Source organism: Pteropus medius, unplaced genomic scaffold (genome assembly GCF_902729225.1).
Source record: "Pteropus medius unplaced genomic scaffold, Ma_sr-lr_union100, whole genome shotgun sequence".
NCBI classification, from domain to species: Eukaryota; Metazoa; Chordata; class Mammalia; order Chiroptera; family Pteropodidae; genus Pteropus; species Pteropus medius.
Window position 1 is genome coordinate 1170121 of NW_024347790.1, and position 24309 is coordinate 1194429.

Consider the following 24309-nt stretch of genomic DNA (forward strand, 5'->3'; position numbering starts at 1 on the left):
ATTGTTTGGTACTGTTTCACTGGTCACTGGTGCTCTATTCATTTAAAAATAATTTTTTTTCTCTCTTTCTTCTTTGGATAACATCTATTGTGATGTCTTCAAGTTCACCGATTTTTTTTTTCTGCCACGTCTAATCTTCTGTTCATGTCATCGGTGTATTTTTTAATTTCAGATATTGTATTTTTCATCTCTAGAAGTTCCATTTGGATCTTGTTTTCTTCCATTTCTCTCTTTATTGTGTTTATGTTTCTCTCTATGTTCTTGAGCATCTGGAGCGTATTTATAATAGCCGACTTAGAAGCTTTCCTATTTTATCATCTCTGTCATATCTAGATTTATTTCTATTGATTGATTTTCTTCTTCATTTTAAATTATATTTTCCACATGCCTGGTACTTTTTTTGGATCTCAGGACAATGGAACTTTATATTGTTAGGTGCTGGATTTTGTCGTAGTCCTTCAAAAATAGTGGCCTTTGACATGGCGTGCAGTTCACTTAGAATTAGTTTTAGCCTTTGAAGGCTTGCACTTCTGCTTTCTTAGGATGAGTCAGAGCAGGCTTTTGTCGAGGATAATTTAGCCCCATTACTTGGGTGATTCCGTTCAGGTGACTCTATCCCATGCCTGCTGTATGCCTGTTCCCGCGTGGGGCTCCAGACAGCATATGGGCCACTGTTTCATGGAGGTTCTTTACTCAGCCTGGGGAGTTCCGTCCGAACATCTGCAGATTAGGATTCTGCCAGGGACTTGAAAGGACCCCTCTTCAGATCTCTCTCCTTTCTAGTATTCTGCCCGCACGTGTAGTTTCCTCTCTCTCCCAGAACTGCAGTCTCTTTTCCCTCACTCAGTGAGACGGCTGGGCTCAGTCGTAATTCAGGGCTAGGGCTCACCTTGTTTGTTTCCTTCCTTTTAGAAATCACAGTCCTTTGCTGCCTGTTGTCCAATGTCTGAAAAACTTTTGTTTCATGTATTTTGCCTGTTGTTCTAGTTGTTTACAGTGGGACAGCAGTTCCTGTAGCGGTTAGTTCTTCAGGTCGGAAGCATCAATCCACTACACGCTTTCACCATTTTCATGACCATGATTGGAAATGTACACTTCCACACGATCTTTAAGATCGTTTTCTCCCATTATAAAACCCTGCTCCATAAAAATTATAAGCAAAACGTGGAATTTTATATTACTTATTGGGAAGTTGACATTTGCACTGAAGGTACAAACGCAATAGTGAGTTGGCTGATGCATCGGCAGGCATCAAAGCGGTGGCACTAAATTGTACTGGCAGTCATATTTTTTCTTCCAAGGTACTCACAGATGCAAAAAAAAAAAAAAGTTTCATTTAAAAAGTCTTAAAAAAGCAGCAAAAATTATCAATTTTATCATATCTTGACACTTGAGTAGGCATCTTTTTAATATTCCCAGGGATGAAACAGGAAGTACACGTGAACCACTTGGGCTGCATACTGAAGCGTGATGCTTGGTTTCAGGAAAAGCTCTGTGTGATTATTCAATTTGCAAGCTGAACGAGCTCTTTTTTTCATGAGACACTACTTTTACCTAAAGAATAACCAATAGAAAAAATTATGGTCATTCAGACTTGAGTATTTGGCAAATGTGTGCTTGCTAATGAACAAAGTGAGCCTGTCACTTGGAGAAAACAACTGACTCTATTTGTTGCTAGTGATAAAATAGGAGCTTTCAGTAAAAATTATCATTTTACAATTAGCAAATTATATTTGGCACCATGAATTCAATATCTTCCCAATAATTAAAAGGCTTTTCTAGTGAGACGGAGGGGTGATATTAATGAATGTGATTTTTTAAATATTTCCTAATAAAGTGTGTTAACATGTGGAAGATCTGCATTAATCAGTGAAGTAATATTTTCCAAATGACCAATGCATGATGTTACAAAATTATGCATGAGTAAAAGAGCCATTCAAAGTTTAAGGTAGACCAATGGATTTTTTTTTAATGTAACAGTGTGAAAATTTTCTCAATATGGTTTTAGATTCCACACTAAAACTAACTTTTAGAAAACTACCGCTTGTGAGTATAGTAGCAAAGAAGCCTGTCCACAGTTGTTTGATTAAGATACTCTTTTCGTTTCCAACTACACAGTTGTGAAGCTAGATTTTCTTCATATTCTTCAAACAAAATAACTTACTACAACAGGTTGAATGCAGGAGCAGACGCGAGAATCCAGATCTCTTTTACTTAGACTAGACATTAAAGAAGCTGCAATAATATAAAAGCACGCCACTCTTCTGCCTAAATTTTTGGAAAACAGCAATTTTCACAAAAAAAAATTTTTGGAAAACAGCAATTTTTACATATTATTTGAATTAATATGTAATGTGTTTATTATTGTTATTTTAAAACAAATTAATCATTTAAATTTTTTTGTTTTAATTTTTATTTTTGATATTCCAACTTGCTTTACTAAACAGTTTAGGAAAGCCCACACAGGAGGTGAAAAATGTCCAGTGCTATGCTGGTGAATATTTAAAACTTGGCTCTCTGGAGGAAAAGAAGAATGCTCAGATATTCATATAATTTTTACTGATATAAAGGATATGGAGGACACAATTTATAAATAACAATGAACTCTCTAATATCTTTATTGTAAATTCCATATAGCCGATTGATTCTCACAGAATGTTTCAACTGATTTTTGCCGAACTTATATCCTTAGCCAACCTGTGGTTATGACTGATGAACGAGTCTGGCTCTGACATGAGTGGTGATAGATGTTTTAGCATAAAGTAATAAGACAAAAGCGAAACAACAAAGATGCATGTCCAAACTTCCCTCGTTTGTCAATGATGTGAGAGTCATCTTTACTAACTCAGGTAATAGTTTTCCAATCCTGGAAGAATATCTTCTCATATTTTTGTCCTCTTTACTATGTAACAGCTATAGACACGACGTTTTTACATTTAATCAGTGGTCTTTAAATGGAGAGAGATTTTTCTCCTCAGGGGACATCTGGCAATTTCCAGAGACATTTTTGGTTGTCATGCTGTAGAAGGGGTGTTACTGGCATTTTATGGGTAGCGTCAAGGACATCCCCCTCCCCAAAAAAGAATTATCTGGCTCAAGGTCGAGAAGCCCCAATCTGTGTTAACATTTTCTCCATTTCTCATTTCTTTCTGTTTAGACAATCAACAAAAGAATAAAGCAAGTCCAGAATTTTAGCATTTGTCAGTTTCTGTGGTGTAAATACTTCCCCCATGGCTCATTTCAAGCTGCCAATATGGCATCCTCAAGTGTAGGGTGGGGAGAAGATACACAGTAGCCACATTATATAGTATTTCTACACAAATATGCGATAGTCATAGCTAATTCCAACAGCATAAATAATAGTAAAATGTGGTAATATAATTAGAAGTAACAGGTTCTGTGTATTTATAACCTTTGTTAATAATGTAATGTGTTTAATTGTAAATAAACAGTCAACTTTAATAACGGCATTGCTTAACAGCTGACTCACACAATTCTTAAAAATTTAGCAGTGGACTCTTGCAGTTCAGTGGGGACTGGTCTGGCTCCAGCATGCCACTGACACAGCTGTCTACCACTCTCGAATTCATATTTTATATTTCCCGCATCTTGGGAACATTACTCAATTCCATTGTCAATTTCCTAAGGAACGGACTCTAATTGGCCCAAATGGGTCAAGTACCTGCTGGCACCGTAGCCACACAAAGCAGGCATGTGAAGGCAGCTGGATCCAAAGGGAGCCTGCCTTCTTCCATTAGGAAATTTCCAGAAGCATCACAGCGAGTGGGTGGGCACCCTGAGAGGCGCCCATGACAATGCTGCAGACACGTGCCTCCTCCTCCGATCTTGTTTATCAAGACTCCCTGCAGACCGCATTTCTGAGTCACCCACTGGATCAACAGCAGCCACCTCACCTGGGAACTTGTTGGAAAAGCAGATCCCTGGGCCTCACCCCAAACCTCTAGAATGAGATGTTCTAGGGATGGGACTGGCAGGCTGGGTTTCAAAAAGTCCTCCAGGTTGTTCTGAAGATTGAGGGCCACTGTTTTAGGTTACATAGCTTAAAAAAAAAAGTTACATCTACCCTTTAGGACAGTAACCAAACCCAGGCCATCTGATTAAATCTGGTATTTTCCTCCAGTCTCCAAAAATACAATCTCTTAGGATGAGTTACTCCAGTAGAGGAATAATCTCATCAACCATATATCGATTTTTTTTACTATTTCTTCTTTTAGAAAAGACTGATCTTTAATTTCTGTGACTACTTTATTATAGTCCCCCCCCATATGGTCTTAAATCATATTTATTTTACCTAATTTACCCTTTCAGACTCTCTTTCTTGATTGCCAAGTTAGTTGGTAAGTTTCTCAGGGGTATGATTATATTTTATATTTGGTTTAGGCCACAGAACCTAGGGTAGTACAGAGCTCATGGAATAATTACAAAGATTTAAAAAAATTCTTCTATGTTAATATTTTGTTGGTATTATTTAAAATTAATCATACATGATGTCTAAAGTGGTTACACTTGAAAAATGTATAAAGACTTTTAATAATAATGAAATAGAACCAAATGGCTGCTATCTGGATATTTTTTCCGAATTATGGAATTTGTACCAAATTATGGGATAAAGAAAAAAAGAATCACCAGATAATCTGATACTTTGTTTTTTTAAAATCATTTTTCTAGTTTTAGTTTCTTTTCTTACCAAATGAGGACTATATGATATATTTCTAGTTTCATTAATTCTACTTTTTCACTAAATATTATATCATGAGCACTCTCATATCATTGAATATTTTTTTGAAAAATGATTTTTAATGTTCCATATTATTCAGTTGTATGTATGACCTATAAACTATTTAACCATTCTGTCATTTAGGACATTTGGGTTGTATCTAATACTTTACTTTTTAAATTCTATTGTGGTGGAATGGGATGCACATTTCAAAAATAAATACATTCTCCTTTAGAGTCAGGATTGATTGGTTCTCTTAAGTGTTTCTAAACTCTCCTGGTCATCTTTTTTCCCTCTTCTATTTTGAAAAGCTTACTTATCAGTTTGCTTGTTCAAATACTCCTCTCATTCTTCCGTCTCAGGCCTTAATCAAGCTTTTATGCACATGTTTACATAAACATCGAAATCAATAAAATTTAAAAAGGAGCCTGCTTAGTAGCTAGTATCTTCTCTGGTTCACACTAATTTTCTCCCATCTGGCCAACTGTTCCTTTGCATTCTTTGTAAACTTTCCTTACTGTTAACTATCCTTTATGTCAACCCTTCAGGGTTTCGTGCCATAAGCTCTAATCCCTAAAACAGGAAAATCCTAATAAATTATCGTTTACTTATTGAATTATAAGTGACTCAGAAAATAGACATCCATGTAAGAATGTTACCATATTTATTGGTTCCAGGACATTTTCTTTGTAAAATATCTTAAGCTCTTAAAAGCCCTAAAAATTAGTAAAGCATTTTAAATCAGAGAATAAATTAACTTCCTATGTTGATTTATTTCTGGCAAAAGTCAGATATCTTTTAGATGCAACAGACACACATGTGTACAATAAAAAGACTTCTTAAATTGAGGTCAAAAATTTTCTGTTATCTTTTATTTCGATAAACCATTTTACCCATTATCAATTGACTGAACTAAATGATATTATTTTCCTTTTGAGTGGGAACAACTAGCATGTCAACTATTGTTCAGCGACGACTTAAGTAGCATTTTTTTAAAGTGTCAGTGGCATTGTAAACAGTTTTTAGCATCTTTCAAAAATTAAAATTATGATATAATTTTTCTTCCCAATTTAATTTTTCTTCTTGAGTTGGACAAAAAAAAAAAAAAAGAATTTTTGATTACATCTCCAATCATGCCACCAAAAATCTTGATCACTGAACATATGACTAAAAAGATTATTTCAGGTTGGGTAAATGTTCAATTATCATAGGATATATAAGCAATCTAGAACTGAGGGAAGAAAGACATATTTACTTCTGAAAACACTTACATAGACATAGTTGCTTAACTTTAAAGGTAACTGAACAGGCTAGCAATGAACTCTCACTCTATATTAGAGTAGTTCTGTTCATATTTTTCTCACTCTTGTACATTTATGTTGGCAAGCAGGTAACTTCAGAAACTCTGATGTGCATTTCTGGTATAAGTAAGGATCTGGCCTCACTTAACATACTCGAGGTGTTCTGCGAGGAGGCTTTTGGACCTGAACTAGAAGGTACAAGCAGGTGTATCATTAAAAATGAAGCACGTGGACCTCCACACGATCCAGAGAGACTCGTGTTTCAGTCCACATTCATCTGTATCTGTGGTAAGCGACAGGCGCGCTGCCGGAGGGCGCCGCCAGGGGGCGCTAATCCACAGCGGCTCCGTCAACAGGCGCCCTGGGGCGCTCTCTTCTTTCCTCTCGCTCACCTCAATTTCCGCCGGAAGCGGCTCCGTCAGTGTTGTTCTCCAGTATTTGGGTTCGCAGTTTGTGGTGGGTTCTCGGCAGGTTCGGCTCTCCTGGTGGGGCGAGACCTGGTCCGAGGAGCCGGAGAGGGAAACTCAGCTTAAGCCCGGGCAGCGAGATGGACATTCTGAAATCGGAGATCCTCCGGAAGCGGCAGCTGGTGGAGGACAGGAACCTTTTAGTGGTGAGGCTCCTGGGGGTCGTGGGGGCGTTGGCGACCCACGAGTTGAGTGTGTGTATGTGGGGGAAGGGCCTGGGGGTGAGGGGACCCGCCCCGAGAGGATGCGGGCGGGGTTGGGGCTTAGCGAGAGCCCCGGAGCGGCCCCTCCAGGCCCACCCACCCCTTGACACCTCAGTCGGGAGCCTTAGGGAGGAAGTGGGGGGAATTGCAGGGAAACCCAAGAATTGGCAAAAAAATTTTCCCAGCTGCCCCTTATTCTCTCGCAGTTTTCCTAACTGTCCCTTATACCCACTCCCAATTGTTGGTATTCTTGGGAATTCTGCTGGTTTTTCACGTATCTGGTTTTACTAAGGGGTTTGTGCCAAACTGAAACAGAAGAAGGGCAGGCTCAGAATTAGTCTCTGAAAGTCTTGGATTCCTTTCTACTAGTAAAATCCGGGTTTTTATTACATTATTCTGCCCTCCCCATAGCCTTTACTGTTAGTGCTTAGCGTTGCTGGTACACGCTAGTTCCACTGCTTCGATTCTTACTAAGGCCTCAGGGGACTTAAAATTGCTTTTCGCCCTCAGTGCAAATGTCCACAGAGTGAACGGGCAAATGATAACCTTAGCATTGAAAATAGTTCTGACCTCACAGACCCTTTCAAAACGGATCTGGGGACCACATTTTGAGAACATCGGTTTAGATTCTGTGGATGTAATGTATATTCAGTGTTCATGATGTAGTGTGGTGGGATTGTTTGGTGGATGGCAGATTTCATAGTTAATGAAACTTTAAAAACAATGAGCAAAGTGGAGCTAATTAAATAGAGTATTATTTAGCAGATAAGGAGGGAAAGCTTGTCCATGTTTGTAACTTAATGTTTTTACCTCTACTTCAGGGATCTTTTTCTTCTGATGAGTGATTTGGGAGTATTTGAAAAAAGTAATTTAGATGTTGGAATGCATAGTTGATGTTAGGAAGGGCCAGGATGTTGAAATCTAAGTACTTTAGAGGGAAAATTGAATCATGAAAAGCTGAGCTCTCTCTCAGGGTTTATAATGTGTGTATTTGCATAATCAGGTAGGTTAGTGCTCTTAAATAATACAGGTATACCTTGTTTTATTGTGCTTTGCTTTATTGTGCTTCACAGATGTTGCTTTTTTTTTTTTTTTTACAAATTTAAGGCAAGACCTTCTGCCAGCAAAACTACAACTTGCTCTGTTGATACACTGCTTTGCGGTGGTCTGGAACTGAACCCTTAGTAGCTCCGAGGTGTTCTTGTATAAGAGAATATGTGTAACTGGACATCTTTTGCTTTTGTATGCATGGAAGACAGTCTTTTGATTCGCAGCTGTATAATTTTATATAGAATCAGTTGCTTTATAGATTTCTTCTGCATCATAGTGTCAGTAACTTTCAAACTTTTTTCACTGCACCAGCCACAGTAAAAAAATAAATTTTTATGTATATGAAAAAAATAATGAAACAATTCTTACCTTAACTAATGTGATTCTGTCATTTGTTTTCTTGTTTTAATCTGTTATTTCACTTTTTTTTTTTAATAGCTGGGCATCGGTGAATTGTTTTCATTGCCCTATCTGTAGCTGGAAAACACTTGTCTGTGTTCTGTTGCTCTTCCAGCAGAGTCTCCTCATCTTGGTCAGTTCAGGTGGTGTCTCAGCTTTTCACTATCAGTCTGATAATTGAAATAGTGAATACCTTGTGAGTGCCCCCTTGTTAAGTGGTAGAAGCTCCTAAAATAAACCGAATCACCTGTCCTAAAACATTCTGCCTGATGTCACTACTCTGAGATAATTGCCAGAATATCAAAGCTTTGGCGGCCCAGTATCGGTGAATCTTCACTTAACAAAAGGCCCCATTTACATGGAAAACCAGGCTGCTCAAGGAACTCATTGGGACATAATTAGCAGTTTCATTATTTGTAGTTAGGAGGCGGGGCTTTGTGTAGAATTTTAGCTTTTTTTTCTTCTTTTTAACCAATATTTACTGAATGTTTCCTGTATGCATGATACTACTCTCTGCCACAGAGGATTAAAAAGAAAATAATGCTTGAACCTTTTCTTTAAGGACCATGCATTCCATTTCACAGAGAAAAAAGCCAAAAGGCAAGAAATTCCCCTTTCCCTGATAAGCGAACGGGGTATCACAGCTTGAGTCAAAGCTTCCGCCTGCGCTTTGGTCCCACTCGTCTTTCTTAGCATCAGCAGGAACCTTAATATCATTCATCCCTTCGTCTTGTGTCTTTAGTCTCTCCCGGCTTCTCCCCATCAGCGCCAAAACATACAGCTGTCTCTCCCATTTTTAAAAAGCCGTTTCTGTTTCTAAGCAGTTGTCCTTTCTTTACAGCCAAGCTTCTTCAAATAAATTTTAATTCCCATGCATTCCTTCACTCGCTACAAAATGGTTTCTGCCCCCAAGACTACACTGAATCCATTCTAGTGGGGGGCAGCAGTGACCTCCGTTTTCCTGACTGACGCTCGATGCTCCTTGGTTCTTCTTTTGACAGCTCGTCCACTACAGCTTCCTGTTTTTCCTTTGGCTTCTCAGGCTGCTTAATCTCCTTGACAGGCGGCTTTTGTTATTGTTGTTATTATTTTAGTGTTTACTTTTTGTCCCTTAACTGTTGGTTTTCCTTAAAGTTCAGGCCTAGGTCACTTTCTCTTCACACTGAATTGTCTCACATTAATATTGTATTTACTTCTAATTTCAAAATTAGAACTGTATCAGGGGTTCTTAAATGGAGCTTTTAGATGGACTTAAGAGTATCCATCAACTCCTTAAAAGTTTATTAAAATTTTAGCATGTACGTATATATATATATATGCGCCCCCTCTTCGCCTGCTTACAATATTATGAAAGGAATCTCTGACTCAAAAAGGTCAAGAACTAATAATTTCTGTGCTGGCGAAAATCTCTGTGCCCATTGTCTTCTAGCACCAATCAGAATTGTTCCAGCTCTGCTGAACTTTTTCATTTTCGAACTTGCTTTTCCTTACACTTGTTGATCCCGTCACTTGTAACAGTCTTTCATAACCCTCTGCAACTTCTTTCTTTGGCAGTGAGGAGCCTTTAAAAGTTTTTTTTAGTACTGTGTAGTAAAAAAAACTAGTGGGGGGTTTGCTGTCATATTGATAGCATATTTTGACATCTGCAAAGTAGATTTTTTTCTCAACATTGTACTATGAAAATTTTCAAAAGTACAGGAAACTCACAAGAATTGAACAGTGAACACCCATATGCCTGCCACCTAGATTCTACAATTAAAGCTGCAATTAACATTTGAATATTAATTTGCTTTATTATCTAACTATCCATCTATCCATCATTCTGTATCCACTCATCAAATTCATCTGGCAATGCAGAAACAAATCTCAGAATAGTTACACAAGGCAGAACATTTTAGGATAGGTAGCAGGCTATTTTAGCTTCTCTTCAGTTTGCCGAGAGGCACGCACAAGCTAAGTAGTTACAATTCCAGCTCTCACAGATCAGCGGTAAAAAGCTGGGGCACCGCTTGAATTGACTAAGGGTGCAGGTGCAGCGGCTCTTCTGGAACAGCAAGTCCATGTGGACAGGTGTTTTTCAGCTGCAGTTAGGGTAATGAAAACAATGTATTCATCTTTATGCATTTCAAATTAAGTAGTGGACATTGGTAAACTTTACTCCAGAACAGTTTGGCACGCTTATCAGCTAGTGTTCAGTGTTTATTCATACTTTTTTGGTGTGTATGCAAAAATTTACATATGAAGAAATAAATCAGAAGTGCCACTTAATGGATCTTAAGTGTGCCTGTGTGACCCAGTCTGCATCAAGATACAGAATATTACCCTCATTTCACCTTTCAGTCAGTCTCTGCCCCAGAAGCAACCACTATTTTGACTTCTTTCCATTGTCAATTAGTTTTGCCTGCTCTAGAACTTCACATAACTGGGGGTCATCCTGTGTGCTCTTTTATGCCTCACTTGGTTTAATTAAAATGTTTTGAGTTTTATTCGCGTTGCATGCATCTGTTGTTTATTCCTTTTAATGCTGAAATAGTATTGTCTGTATATACCCAGTTTGTTAATCCATTCTTCTGATGATGGGCACTGGGCTGTTTCCAGGCTTGGGCTCTTATGATTAAAGCTGCTGTGAACCTTCTCATACAAGTCTTGTTTCAGTCTTAGGAAAACGCCCGGGAGTGGGATTGCTAGGTCATAGAGTACACATACGCGTAGTTTTATTAAAAGCCAGCAGTCCTTTTTCCAAAGTGGTTGGACTACGTTACACATCCACCAGCAAAGTGAGAGTTAGATACCCTGCATTGTTGTCAACAGTTTGTGTTGTCAGTCTTTTTAATTTCAGCCATTCTGGTGGATGCGTTATGACACCTTTGTGGTTTTAATTTGTATCTCATAATTCACGATGATAGGTATTTTTCTGTGTTTCTTTTTTACCATTGTATATCTTTCATGAAGTGTCTGGTAAAATTGCTTGCATCTTTTTCAGTCAAGTTGGTTGGGTTTGTTTTTTATACTGAGTTGAAGGAGTTCTTTATATATCACGGGTACCAGTCCTTTGCTAGATATATATTTTATGAATATTTTCTCCCAGACTGTGGGCTTTCTATTCATTTTCTTAAAGCAAAACCTTTTAATTTTGATAAAGCCCAATTTATCAATTTTTTAATGGTTATTATTTTTTGGGTCCTATCTAAAAATATAAAATGCTGTATAACTTGTTGGAAAACACTTTGGCAGTTTTTTAAAATATAAACACATACCTGCTAAATAAGCCATTCCACTTGTAAACATTTACTTACAAGAGTAAGATATTCTCCTATACTGTCTTCTAAAAGCTTTATGGTTTTATATAAAGAGTTAAAAAATATTCTTAATCGATTTTCTTGAATAAGAGATAGGGGTGTGGTTTATTGTTTTCCATGTGGATATTCAGTTGTTTGAGCACCATTTACTGAAATTATTTTTCTTTTCCCTTTGGATAATTTTGGCATCATCAAAAATAAATACAATTGACCTCTGAACAGTATGGGGGTTAAGGGCGCTGAGCCTCCGTGTAGTCCAAAATCCTCATGTAACTTTGACTCCCTCAAAACTTAACTACTAGCAGCCTACCGTTGACTGGAAGCCTTACCGATAAAGTTGGTTAACGTATTTTATATGTTATATGTGTTATATACTATAGTCTTACAATAAAGTAAGCTAGAGAAGAGAAAATGTTATTAAGAAAATCATAAGGAAAATAGTTACAGTATTTATTGAAAAAATCTGCATCTGAATGGACCCCTGCAGTTCAAGTCCATGTTGTTCAAGGGTCAGTTGTAATTGTTTTAAGTGTGGCTCCATTCCGGGTGCTTTATCTGTTGTCATCTGTTTGTTGATCATTATGCTAGGGTCACACTTTCTTGATTGCTGTAGCATTATGGTGAGTTTTAAAGTCAAGCACTGTAAATGCTACCACTACTAATTTTTCTTTCGTTACTGTTTTTCACCTCTTTTCTCCTCCCCCCTCCCCACCTGCTCCCTTCTCCCTCTCTTACCCTCCCCCATCCCTCCTTCTTCCCTCTCCTACCTTCTCCTCCCTTCCCCTCTCCTCCCTCTGCATCCCCCCCTCCTCCCCTCCTCACCCTTGATCCCTTCCTCCTTCCCCTTCCTTTTCCCTCCTCCCTCTTCATTCTCCTTTTCCTTCTCCTAGTTCTCAGTAATTCTTCCTTGTGGTATTCAATTTATTTTTTAAGCAGTTTTATTAAGGTATAATTGACATACAGCAAACCACACATATTTAAAGTGTACAGTTTGGTGAATTTTAACATGTATACACCTTTGAAACTTACTACAATGAAGAGAGTGAACATGTCTGTCTCATCCCCCAAATTTCCTTTTGCCCCTTTGTAATCCATTTTCCTGCCCCTTCCTGCACCCCACTCCCAGCCTGTCCACAGATCTACTTTCTGTAACTTTAAATTAGTTTGCATTTTCTAGAGTTTTATGTACAAAGACTCTTTCAGTGTGCTCTCTCATACGCTTTCATTCAGTCTGATAATTCCGAGAGTCATTCATGTGTTTGTATGTATCAAGACTTTGTTGTTTTTGTTACTGAGCAGTTTTCCACCATGGTGTGGACGTACCACAGTTTGTGTATTCACGAACCTGTTAATAATATATACTTTTGTTTCTCTTGTGTAAATGCTTAGGAGTGGAATGTTTGGATCATAGGTGCATGTTTAACTTTATTATTTTAAAAAGTTTTAGTAAGATTGATGTTATTTCTTGCATACATTATGCAATTTTATATATTTTGTATTGTATATAATTATATAAATACATATAATTAGGAAACAAATAGTACACCTATGCAAGGTAGATATTGATGTGGTTTTCTACTTTCGAGGGCATCATTGAGAAAACATATTGCCTAGCTAACAGTATTCATTGATACTTCCCAGTTCTTTTCACTTTGAAAAGCATTGTACCTCTTTAAATTGTGTTTGTGTGCCCTACCATTTGGTTATTACTTCAGACTCTTTAAGGCTTATTTTCATTCTTCAGAAGATGTTGACTCTGCCATGTGACTTGTGATCTCACACATACTATCTTGCTTTGCATATCCAGGCCATATATTTGTTAGCTCTTCAGTGGCTTTTCGTAGACTGCTGATGTTTGTATCCATTTACATAAACAAAAAATCTTATGTGATTGAAGGAATGATTCTAAAATAACGAAATGTTAACAGTCATGGTTGCATGTTGTTTTTAATTTTGATTTTCCTTTATTAGTATGTGCAGACATTTCAGGTGATATGGTAGAAGGGTTTCTGTGCTTTAGACATACGAATCTCAGTTTTATAATCCAGAAAGTGCAACTTGGACCTTTTCCAAGAGTAACAATTGTAAAGCACCATGTAGGAATTAGGTTCTGTCTTTAAAGAAGTACTGTTTACCCTTTGCAATTTGTTTTTAAAATCTACCAGAATGAAAGGTCTACAGAAATGTTAGGTGCTTTAGGAGAGAATCTAAAGAAACTTAACCATCAGTCCATATGCTGTCTCAAAATACATACCAGCCACTTGTAGACATTTGTGTTTTAGGACTTTATGTATATTCTGTATTTAACTCAAGAAACTTAGAGTCAAAAATTTGGAATATAGTTAGAAAGGAAACTAAACCTGTAAAAGGAGTGAGTGAGTCTGAAGGTCTAATTATGGTTCCGTTCCTAGATCACTCTAAAAAGGGGTACAATGCTGATGCTTATGCTTTGTTTTTTAATTAAATTAAAATTGAAAAATTTTTTCAGTGACAGTCAACATTCAACATTAGTTTTAGGCGTACAGCACAGTAGGTAGACGTTTATGTAACTTATGAAGTGATCACTTCAGTAAGTCTAGTACCCACCTGGCACCATACACAGTTATTACAATATTGACTGTGTTCCCTATGCTGTACTTTAACCCCTGAAACTTCGAGTTTGTACTTCTCAATCCCTCCTCTTTTCACCCAGCCCCCCAACCCCACTCCTGTCTGGCAACCGTCAGTTTGTTCTTTGTGTGAGTTCCCATGTGTAAGTTTTAAAATCCTGCAATTTTAATTCATAAATGCATCCACAGCACTTTATATTTCAAAGTATACTTTCAGTATACTTTATAAAATGCTTTATAATTAAAAATGCTTTAGTTCCTTTTCTTAGAAACCGCTCTTTTATTTCTAAACAAAAAGTATACAAAGAGTGACATTTGAGACATGATAGGGAACTTTTTGTTTTTGACAACCTTTTGTTGCCATAAAGCAAAGGGTCACATAATACAAAGTAAAATATTTTATTTTTCTCAATATAACTCTTTAAAATGAAAAGCAAATTACTTTCAAAAAATTAAATTTATTGATAATTCATTCAAAATTCAAAACATACTGAAGAGTGTACAATAAAAAGTTTCCTTTTTACTTATGACTCCCAACTGCCCAGTTTACCTCCTCCAAAGCAGGTAATACTATCAGGTTTTTTTTTGTATCCGACAGTTGTTTCATGCACATGAAAGCAAATATGAAGAAGCAAATGGGTGTATTTTCTCTTTTAAAACTGAAAACATTTTTATTACAGTTAACATTCAATAATATTAGTTGCAGGTATACGATATAGTGCTTAAACATGTATATAAATTACGAAGAGATCACCCTAGTGAGTCTAACACACATCTGACACCATACACAGTTATTACAGTATTATTGAATATATTCCCTATGCTGTACTTTACATCCCTATGACTCTTTTTTTTTTTTTAAATTCTTTAATGTCACCACATATTTGACCTTTTTTACTCCATCTACCTCCTTTCTCCCCTCCTTCCTCCACCCTCTGGTAACTGTTAGTCTGTTGTCCATGTATCTCTCTCAGTCCTGTTCATTTGTTGCGTTTAGGTTTATATCCCACATAGAAGTGATATCATGTGGTTTTCAACTTTTTCTGTCTGGCTTATTTCACTTAGCATGATTATCTTGAGGTCCATCTGTGTTGTCGCAAATGGCAGTATTTCATCTCTTCTTATTGCTGATATATATTCCATTGTGTACATGTACCACAGCTTCTTTAGCCAATCATCTATCATAGAACATTTCGGTTGCTTCCATGCCCTGGCCACTGTGAATTATGCTGCTATGAACATCAGTGTGCAGATATCTTTATGGATATGAGTTTTCAAGTCTTTGGGTAAATCCCCAGTAGTGAGATTGCTGGATCATATGGCAGATCAATTCTTAGTATTTTGAGGAACCTCCATACTGTTTTCCATAGTGAGTGCACCAATTTGCAGTCCCACCATCAGTGTATGAGGGTTCCTTTTTCTCCGCATCCTCTCCAGCATTTGTTATTACTTGTCCTATTGATTATAGCTATTCTAACAGGTGTGAGATGGTATCTCATTGTGGTTTTGATTTGCATTTCCCTAATAGCTAGTGATGTTGAGCATCTTTTCAAATATTTGTTGACCATTTGTATGTCCTCTAGGGAGAAGTGTCTGTTCAGGTCCTGGGCCCGTTTTTTGATTGGATCATTTGCATTTTTTTCTTGTTGTTGAGTTGTATGAGTACTTTGTATATTTTGGATATTAGGCCCTTATTGGAGGCGTTGCTTGCAAATATATTTTCCCATTCGGATGGTTGCCTCTTTACCTTGTTGATGATTTCTTTTGCTATGCAGAAGCTTTTTAGTTTGATGTAGTCTCATTCATTTATTTTAGTTTTTACTTCCCTTGCTTTTGAGGTCAAATTCATAAAATCCTCTTTAAGTCCAAGGTCCTTGAGCTTAGTTCTTATGTTTTCTTCTATGCAGTTAATTGTTTCAGGTCTTATATTCAGGTCCTTCATCCATTTTGAGTTAATTTTGGTGTGTGGTAATAGACAACAGTCTAGTTTCATTCTTTTGCAGGTGGCTTTCCAGTTTTCCCAGCACCATTTATTGAAGAGGATTACCTTTCTCCACTGTATGTTTTTGGCTTTTTTTTTGAAAATTATTTACCCATATAAACTTGAGTTTATTTTTGGACTCTCGATTCTCTTCCACTAGTCTGTGTGTCTGTTTTTCTGCCAGTACCATGGCATTTGATTATTGTTGCTTCGTAGTGTATTTTGAAGTCAGGCAGAGTGATGCCTCTAGACTTGTTCATTTTTCTCAGGATGGCTTTGGTGATTCAGGGTCTTTTGTGTTTCCATACAAATCTGATAATTTTTTTGTTCTGTTTCTTTAGAAAGTGCTGATGGGATTTCGATGGAGATTGCATTAAATCTGTATAATGCTTTAGGTAATAAGGTCATTTTAACTATGTCGATTCTTCCAATCCAAGAACAAGGAATATCTTTCCATTTCTTTATATCTTCTTCAATTTCTTTTAATAGGGTCTTATAGTTCTCATTATATAGATTCTTCACATGTTTCGTTAGATTTATTCCTAGGTATTTTATTCTCATTGACTTTTTATAACTGGCAATTTGTACATTTTAATCCTTTCCTCTTTTTCACCCCCCACCCCAAATCTGGCAACCATCAAAATGATCTTTATAAGTTTATTTGTTTTATTTCATTTATTTTGTTTTTTAGATTCCACATGTAAGTGAAATCATTTGGTATTTTTCTCTCTCTGATATGTTTCATTGAACATAATACCCTCAAAGTCTATCCATGGTGTCACAGATGGCAAGATTTCATTCTTTTTTATGGCTCAGTAATATGCCACTTTATTATATGTACCACATCTTTATCCATTTGTCTATCAGTGGACACTTAGTTTGCTTCCATATCTTAGTAAATAATCCTGCAGCAAACACAGGAGTGCATATACCTTTTTGAATTAGTGTTTTTCTTTGGATTAATATCCAGAAGTGGAACTGCTGGGTTATATGGTAGTTGTATTTTTAATTTTTTGAGGAACCTCCAAACTGTTTTCCATAATGGTTGCACCAGTTTATAAATGCACCATCAGTGTGTGAGGATTCCCTTTTGTTTGTTTATTTATTGATGATAGCCATTCTCACAGGTGTGAGGTAATAGTTCATTGTAGTTTTAATTTGCATTTCCCCGGTGACTAGTGATGTTGAGCATCTTTTCGTATGTCTCTTGGCCATCCATAGGTCCTCTTTGGAGAAATATCTGTTCAGGTCTTCTGCTCATATTTTAATTGGATTGTGTTTTGGTGTTAAATTGTATGAGTGCCTTCCGTATATTGGCTATTAACTCTTTATTGGATGTATCATTGGTGAGTATCTTTTCCCATTCAGTAGGTTTTATTTTTGTTGATGGTTCCTTTCACTATGCAAAAAACTCTTTTGTTTGATGAAGTCTCATTTGTTTATTTTTTCTTTCCCATGTCTTGAAGAGAAATATCCAAAATGGGACACCCAATTGTTGGCTGGCTGCAAAGAGAATTGGAGATGAGGAAATGGAGAGAGAGAGCAGAGAAACATTTTAGTGTAGTTCTGCTGTAAATGGTACATAGCATGATACCCAGCAAAGAGTAGAGAAGTTTTCCTTAAAGTTGTGAAGTCTTGAGCATATTTAAGTGATGATGCTCTCATGCCGGTAGAAAAGGAAAAGGTGAAGATGCAGAAGAGAAGATAGACAATTGATTAGATTAGACGTCCCTGAGAAAGGCAGGAGGAATTGCTCTCTGGAATACAGCTGGAAGGGACTGGCCGTAGACTGGGGGAGGGCCTCCTCCTCCATTCTGAAATGAAGAAGGGGTTGATGCAGATCCAGGAAGGGACTGGTGCTGGGAGCAATTTGGAGAAGTTCTTGTTTGATGACGTTTGATGACGTCCCATTTCTCTGTAGAGTGACTTAGTCATTTGTTGAAAATGAGGAGAGAAATGAAGGGAGAAGTTTGAGAGAATGGAGAATGGGTAATGATCAATGTAGACAATAGAGAAAACTGGATGGGTAAGTACACCAGGGTCGGTGGGCAGCACTGAGGCCCAAGTAGGTTCCCAGCTTGCTTAGCATGCTCCGTGCGGGCATGTGGAATGCCAGTGTGGGAGGGGGTATTCTTCTGGGGCAGTGGTCTCACTGTTCTCAGGACCCCTTTATGTACTTTCTATTGATACCTCCAGAGAGCTTTTGTTTATGTAGAGTGTATTTATTGGTAATGACTGTTATCAGACATTAAAACTGGAAAATATAAAAATGTTTGTTTATAGGCCATGTAGAAATACAATAGAAATCCATCATAAGAACATAAATCATACATTTTTATGAAAACAGACTCTATTTTCCAAAACAAAAGAAATTTAGAAGAGTGGTATGTTTGACATTTCTGCAGATCTCTTTAACCTCTGGCATTTTAGAAGATAGTTGGATTCTCCTGTGCGTGTTTCCGTTCAGCCTGTTGCAGTACGTTGTTTTTGTTCAATTATATGATTAAAATTTGTCCTCATACAGATAGGTCATTGGAAAAGAGTATTTTAATAGCCTTTTCAGATAATTGTGGTTCTTCTTTGATACTACAACAGAAGTAGACAAATGGTAAGTTAAGAGTTTGGATTATGACCCGTAGCAATGAACTTTTTGTGTTCAAAATCTGCTGATATATTCTTCTCTCCATCTATTCTGATCTATTCTCATAAATCTTCTGAGATCTTCTGCTTATGTGTGATTTTGTAACATCTAACATGGTTTGCTGAGTTATGCAGCTCTTGCAAATGTAGATGTGTTTCATTAGACATCTCTAATATAAAAAAATTAGACAATGCAAAAAAAAAAAATCAAATTCTTTATCCCCCCTAGTTAATTAGAAAAGCCTTTAAGTGTTGGGAAACCGTCAAGTTCACAGCGATGGATGCATGTTTTCCACCATTTTAATTTTCGCTTGAAAGATAGAATTTTACTATAGGTGATAAATACTGTTGTTGTTTTCCTTGAAGTGACAAGCTTGCTTTGTTCAGGTTTGAGAAAATGTCTGCGAGATTTGCTAGTCAGTAATCAAACAGTTGCACAAGTGCTTTTCTTTGAAACAGCTATCCCACTTCATTATGCAACAGAAGCGCTTTGTATGTTTCGTTTCATTATGCCAAATATTTAAAGGCTAGGTACTAAAGCGTTGAGACTTAGTAAAATTGCAGTTTATCAAAACACAAGAGAAACTGGCCTCTTTATTGGCAAGTGCGCAGTGGTGAGGAGTACAATGGCCACTGCTACGTAAATAAGGTATTAGCCTTTATTTGCGCCAAGATTCCAGTAGTTTTCCTTGCCATTGCTTTACTACCATCAGTGCAAGTGTGTGCACAGTGAGAAAGGGCCACCTAATGTCTCAGCATTTTATAAGAATAAATTTGACCTTGCAGAACCTCTGAAAAGGTCTAAGGGACCCCCAGAAGTCTATAAACCACATTTCAAGAATTGATGTTCTAGGCTTAAGATTTTGTTAGGTGTGTTCAGTGGAATTGAGACGTGTGGTAGTAAAAGATATCATAGTTACGAAGTTGAACCATGGACTCTGGCCTGGAGAATCCTTTTACTTTCTTCCTATATACCTGCTCTTAGAGGATACCATATGTGTTTGTCTGCTTATTTATTTGAAATATGACAATTACATGCTACATAGTCAAAAGGAGCAATTTATGATGCTGAAGTAGCATTTCGGAAGTGAGCACTGTAGCTTGGAATGTTAGACAGTATTAAGGACCAGAGTTCTGGTCGTGCCACGGTTGCTCATGAGGTTTACTGAGTTCTGGGGGTGTCACCCAGCCTTTCTCATTCTCAGGTTTCTTACATCTAGAATGGGATTAATGTGATTTGCCCTCACTTTTCTCAGGGTAGTTTTGATACTCAGATACCATCATTCCTTACTCCAAGTAATATCTTCTTCCTTTTTACATCTGTAAAGCTGTGCTTGTTGTATGGTAGATAAGTCAGTAAATGTATATTGAGTTAATGAACTTTTAAAAAAACTATTTATGAAAGTTTTAAACATAGGAAAAAATAGAATTGTGAAATGTACCACTCTCTACCTTTCCACTAATACATTTGTCACTAGAAAATAAGAACATCTTTTTATATAAGCAAAATATGATGGCACCCTACAAAATTAAAATTAGGTCCTTAATATCATCAGATACTCCCCTCACATTCAAATATCTCCAATTGAATTACAGTCTATACATATATATTTTTACATTTGTTTTGTTCACATCAGACCCACACAAATTCTGCTCATTGTAAATGTTTGTTATGACTCTTGGTTTCTTTTAATCAAGAACAATTTCATTTTTCCAGCTCCTCTCTTTTTTTGATGTCATTAACTTGTTGGAGAAACGGGCTAGCATTGTAAAAATTCCCAGTGTTTGATCGTTTCCTTGTGGTATTGTTTAGTTTATTCCTCTATTCCCTACATTTCTGCTAAACTGGAAATTAGAGCTAAATGTACAATTAGATTCATATTTAGTTTTTTGGCAAGAATACTCTTTATAGATGGTGCTGAGTACTTCCCGTGTGTAACAGAGGAGGTGCATAATGTTTTCTTGATGCCAGGTTCAGTCAGTGGGTTCAAAGTGTTGGCAGCCTGGGCTTTCCATTGTTCACCATCAGCCTTTCCTGTTAGTGGTCTTAACATCCACTGATGATCATTGCCTGAGTGAATGAGCTTTGGAACTATGAGGTGCTGAATACCTGAGTGGAAGCGATATTAAGGTACTGTTATAATTACTACTAATAAAGGAAGGTAGTGTATTTATTTGAGCAAAGTCATCAGTGGAATAATATCTAAGAAGAAGAGCTGTAAAATAGTAACAAGCCTCCAGATTAGGAACTATAGAGTTAACAGCTAGAATAAAGTTATATATAGTATGGAAAGAACTAATGTTTTTTTTCTGCCACAGTAGATTTAGAGCTTGTCTTGTAACATCTAACCATATTAAAACAAATGCCTTTAAAGCATCTTTTTAATAAAAAAACTCTCAAAACTATTTTGTCTCGATTATTTTAAGAATTTACTAATACAAATACAATAAGATTCCATATGACAAAAAGAATTTGGATACATCTTTGGAGCTCTCTTGGTAATGAGATTTAAGATGTTAGCTGCAAATACTGTAGTTTTTGATTGTTTCTATTAGAAAATAATTAAAGCGTCTTATTTTATATGGTTCACAATGAAACCATTTGTAGAGTATATCGTTGAACTTAAACATGGGGAAATTAAAACAATGTGAATCTTTGGAAAATAATGTTTGACTTCTACTCTTTGCTGTTGGATATGCCTGCAAGAAAAGTATGTATTTTGTATTTAGGGGTGGAGAACAGAGGCATTGCATGTTCAGGAAGTAAACTCCCTCAAACCAAAAGACATTACTAATTTCCTGAAAAACTGAAGAGTGTTTTCATGTTGTTGACTACGGGACACGAACTTTTCCCCTAGGCATATTATTAACTTATTTCTATCTTCAACAGGAAAATAAAAAATATTTCAAGCGTAGTGAACTTGCAAAAAAAGAAGAGGAAGCATATTATGAAAGATGTGGCTACAAGGTATGGATGTCTGTTTTTAGGTTAAATCGTATATTTCTGAGTTTAAATTTATACAGCTGTTGTTAAAGTGACAAAATTATTGATCTCTGTTCAATTTATCAATATTATACATTAGCCTGTAAATGAGAAGCCATCTGGAGAGGTATGAGATTTTGTTTTTATTTTTCCTTTCCTTTTTTAAATCTTGAATTCAGGAAAATACGTGCATGACTTTTGGCTTGGAATGGTTTGGCTTTTTGTGGACAGCATGAAGTGGCTTGAGATCAAAGCTTGATTTTTGTAAACTTCAGTCCCGGATCCGATGCTGCCTCATTTGCATCGCCACCGCCACCCCTCTCCCCACCTCTCCCAATAAAAGTCTGTTTTTAAAAGGTTTAAAACATTTTATTCGTTCAGCAACAGTGATATTAACTGGTATTTTCTCTGCTTTCTCCTGAATATTTTAAGCCATTGTTTTTATGTTCACATAGTTAATAATTCCTTTTGGCCCCAAGTACCTCTGCCTGGAGATAGTGCCATATAACATTTATATGCTTTTGTGTAATAGGAATCATGTTTCAAACACTGCTCAGTCTGTTGGATAAAAAATGTAATCTGGAAATACTTGTTAGAAACAGATGAGTTGTCTGGAAGATTTTGTGTATATTAGAAGCATGACTGAAATTATCTTTGAGATTAACCTAGTTGAATAATGGGGTTTTTATTGGGAGGGATTAATGGTTATGAGATGAAGTTATCTTTAAATTATTTTTAAAAGACTGTATCTAGCTTAATAATTTTTAAACCAAAGTTCAGAGGCTTTATGAAATACTTTGGCCAAATCACAAATTTGAAATCCACTTTTTGCTTGTGAAACATCAATATAAAATAATACTCTTGTGCATGTCATGGGGAAAGTTCTGAAAGTTAGTTTATCTGGCATAGCATTTCTAGAGGGAAGCATGAGGAATGCAAATGGTATGTATATGCATTTGGTTTTATTTTATAGTGTTGGGAGAGGGCAGGCTTTAAAAATGTTATATTTCTGATAGGTTTCTACACTTCGGAAGTTTATATTTGTATTTTGATATTTTCCATAAATATATTGATTTCATTTGCTTCTAATTTAGGAAAATAAAATATGTTTTGTGTAAATAACCATCTAATAGATACTCAGAAAGAAGAATTCTCATCTTTTGCTTGCCCACCATTGTGTAACTCAGACTTGATTTGGAATAAGAATTACTTACCCTGAGTTTAGTCTGCTGACTTGTTGCTTTCCCAGATCTCTAAATTTGAACCTTTCAACTTTTTGATAAGGTAGGAAAATAACTTCAAACAGTGGCAGTTTTGCTTTGCTTAGATTGCGTCAGTGATATGGCAATACTTCCTTATTTAGAGGAAAGCACGGAGGCAAAATTATTGCTGTAAAGTTATTGCTTGTAATGTTGAGTCCAGCTGACCAAATGTCTTAGATCTTTTCCTTAAAGCTGTTAACTGCCATTCTGTAATTAAAAATGCTTTTCATCTTGAGATTTTTGGAGAAATTACCTGTCGTTATGGCTAGAAAGAAAGCACAGGCTTTTCTTTCTAAAACATTTTTAATATTTCCTTCTTGGTTTCTTGGTAGTGATGAAAATATAGCATGTATTACTGTCATTCCTTATAGAAACTGGTTATCTTTTTTAATGCTTGATGCTGATTTGGTTTGTGAAAATATGAAAGTTTAGTTTTTTACCTCAAATTTCTGCTAGTACCATTAACACTGATAAATACAACCTTTAACCATAAACTGTGGAATCATGTATTATACAGTTTTAACCATATTGCTTTTTTTTCTTTTTTTTAGCTGAATGGTAATTTTCTTCTTAATGTTGGTCTTTTATGTTTTTTTGATCTTCTCTCGCCATTTTAAATTTGTCTTATGGTCAATTGGGAAACCCATGTTTTGGTATCTTTTTATAGATCACACAGTGGGGCTTATAAATTTGCTGAACTCAATTTTCGTAAACTGCTTGAGCAGCAGACTCAAGAAAATGTATGAAGAGGTTTTCCCCTCAGGCTCATATTAACAAGGATGCTCACTCTTTTCTTCTTGGGTATGAGTAGAGAGGCGCTGTTTTCATTGTTCCCACAGAGTTCCTAGCTAGCTCCGTTTGTGGGCAAGTTCTTTGTAGCGCTGAGAGTTTTTCTACACATCCAGCAGTGGTTTCTGTGCGCTTGGAATAATACCTTTCAAAAAGGAGAGTAGGAAGAAGCTGGAGCTCCAAGCTTCACCGGTTTCTGTTAGAAAGCAGTTGTTTTCTTTGGCCTTCATTATAATAACCCAGAGCAAGGATCAGATAACCCTGTAAAGTGACTCTCTAAATGAGGAGAAGCAAGTCGATTGTTTTTAGGAAAAAAAGTAAAATTCTTTAGAGTTCAGGGGTACAATGAGTCTAAATTTCAGACCTTTTCTGCTTCTGATTTTGGAAACCGTTACCCTTGCGTCACTCTTCGGTAGCCAGAGTGCCGTTTCCGGTGAGCATGCTTTCTCCTTGCGCTGTCCCCGGAACGGGCAAGTGTGACAGGCTCTCAGAAGATGTACATTTATTATGAGCTCTTTTCAGAGGAACATTTAGGAGACCTTCAATATTTAAAAAGTGTTTAACTTCTGTGAGTAGCTAATATAATAG

General features: G+C 36.6%; 1 protein-coding gene across 1 annotated transcript in view; it reads left to right on the forward strand.

Annotated features, from left to right (window-relative positions):
• Nucleotides 1-6438: 6438 nt before the first annotated feature.
• The window catches only part of PRPF18 (pre-mRNA processing factor 18), a 39908-nt gene continuing 22037 nt past the window's right edge, over nt 6439-24309 (forward strand). The window contains exons 1-2 of the mRNA XM_039877420.1: nt 6439-6652; nt 21578-21655. Of these exons, the coding sequence (XP_039733354.1) occupies nt 6587-6652; nt 21578-21655 (144 nt within the window). The 5' untranslated portion in view covers nt 6439-6586. The remainder of the gene's footprint in view (nt 6653-21577; nt 21656-24309) is intronic.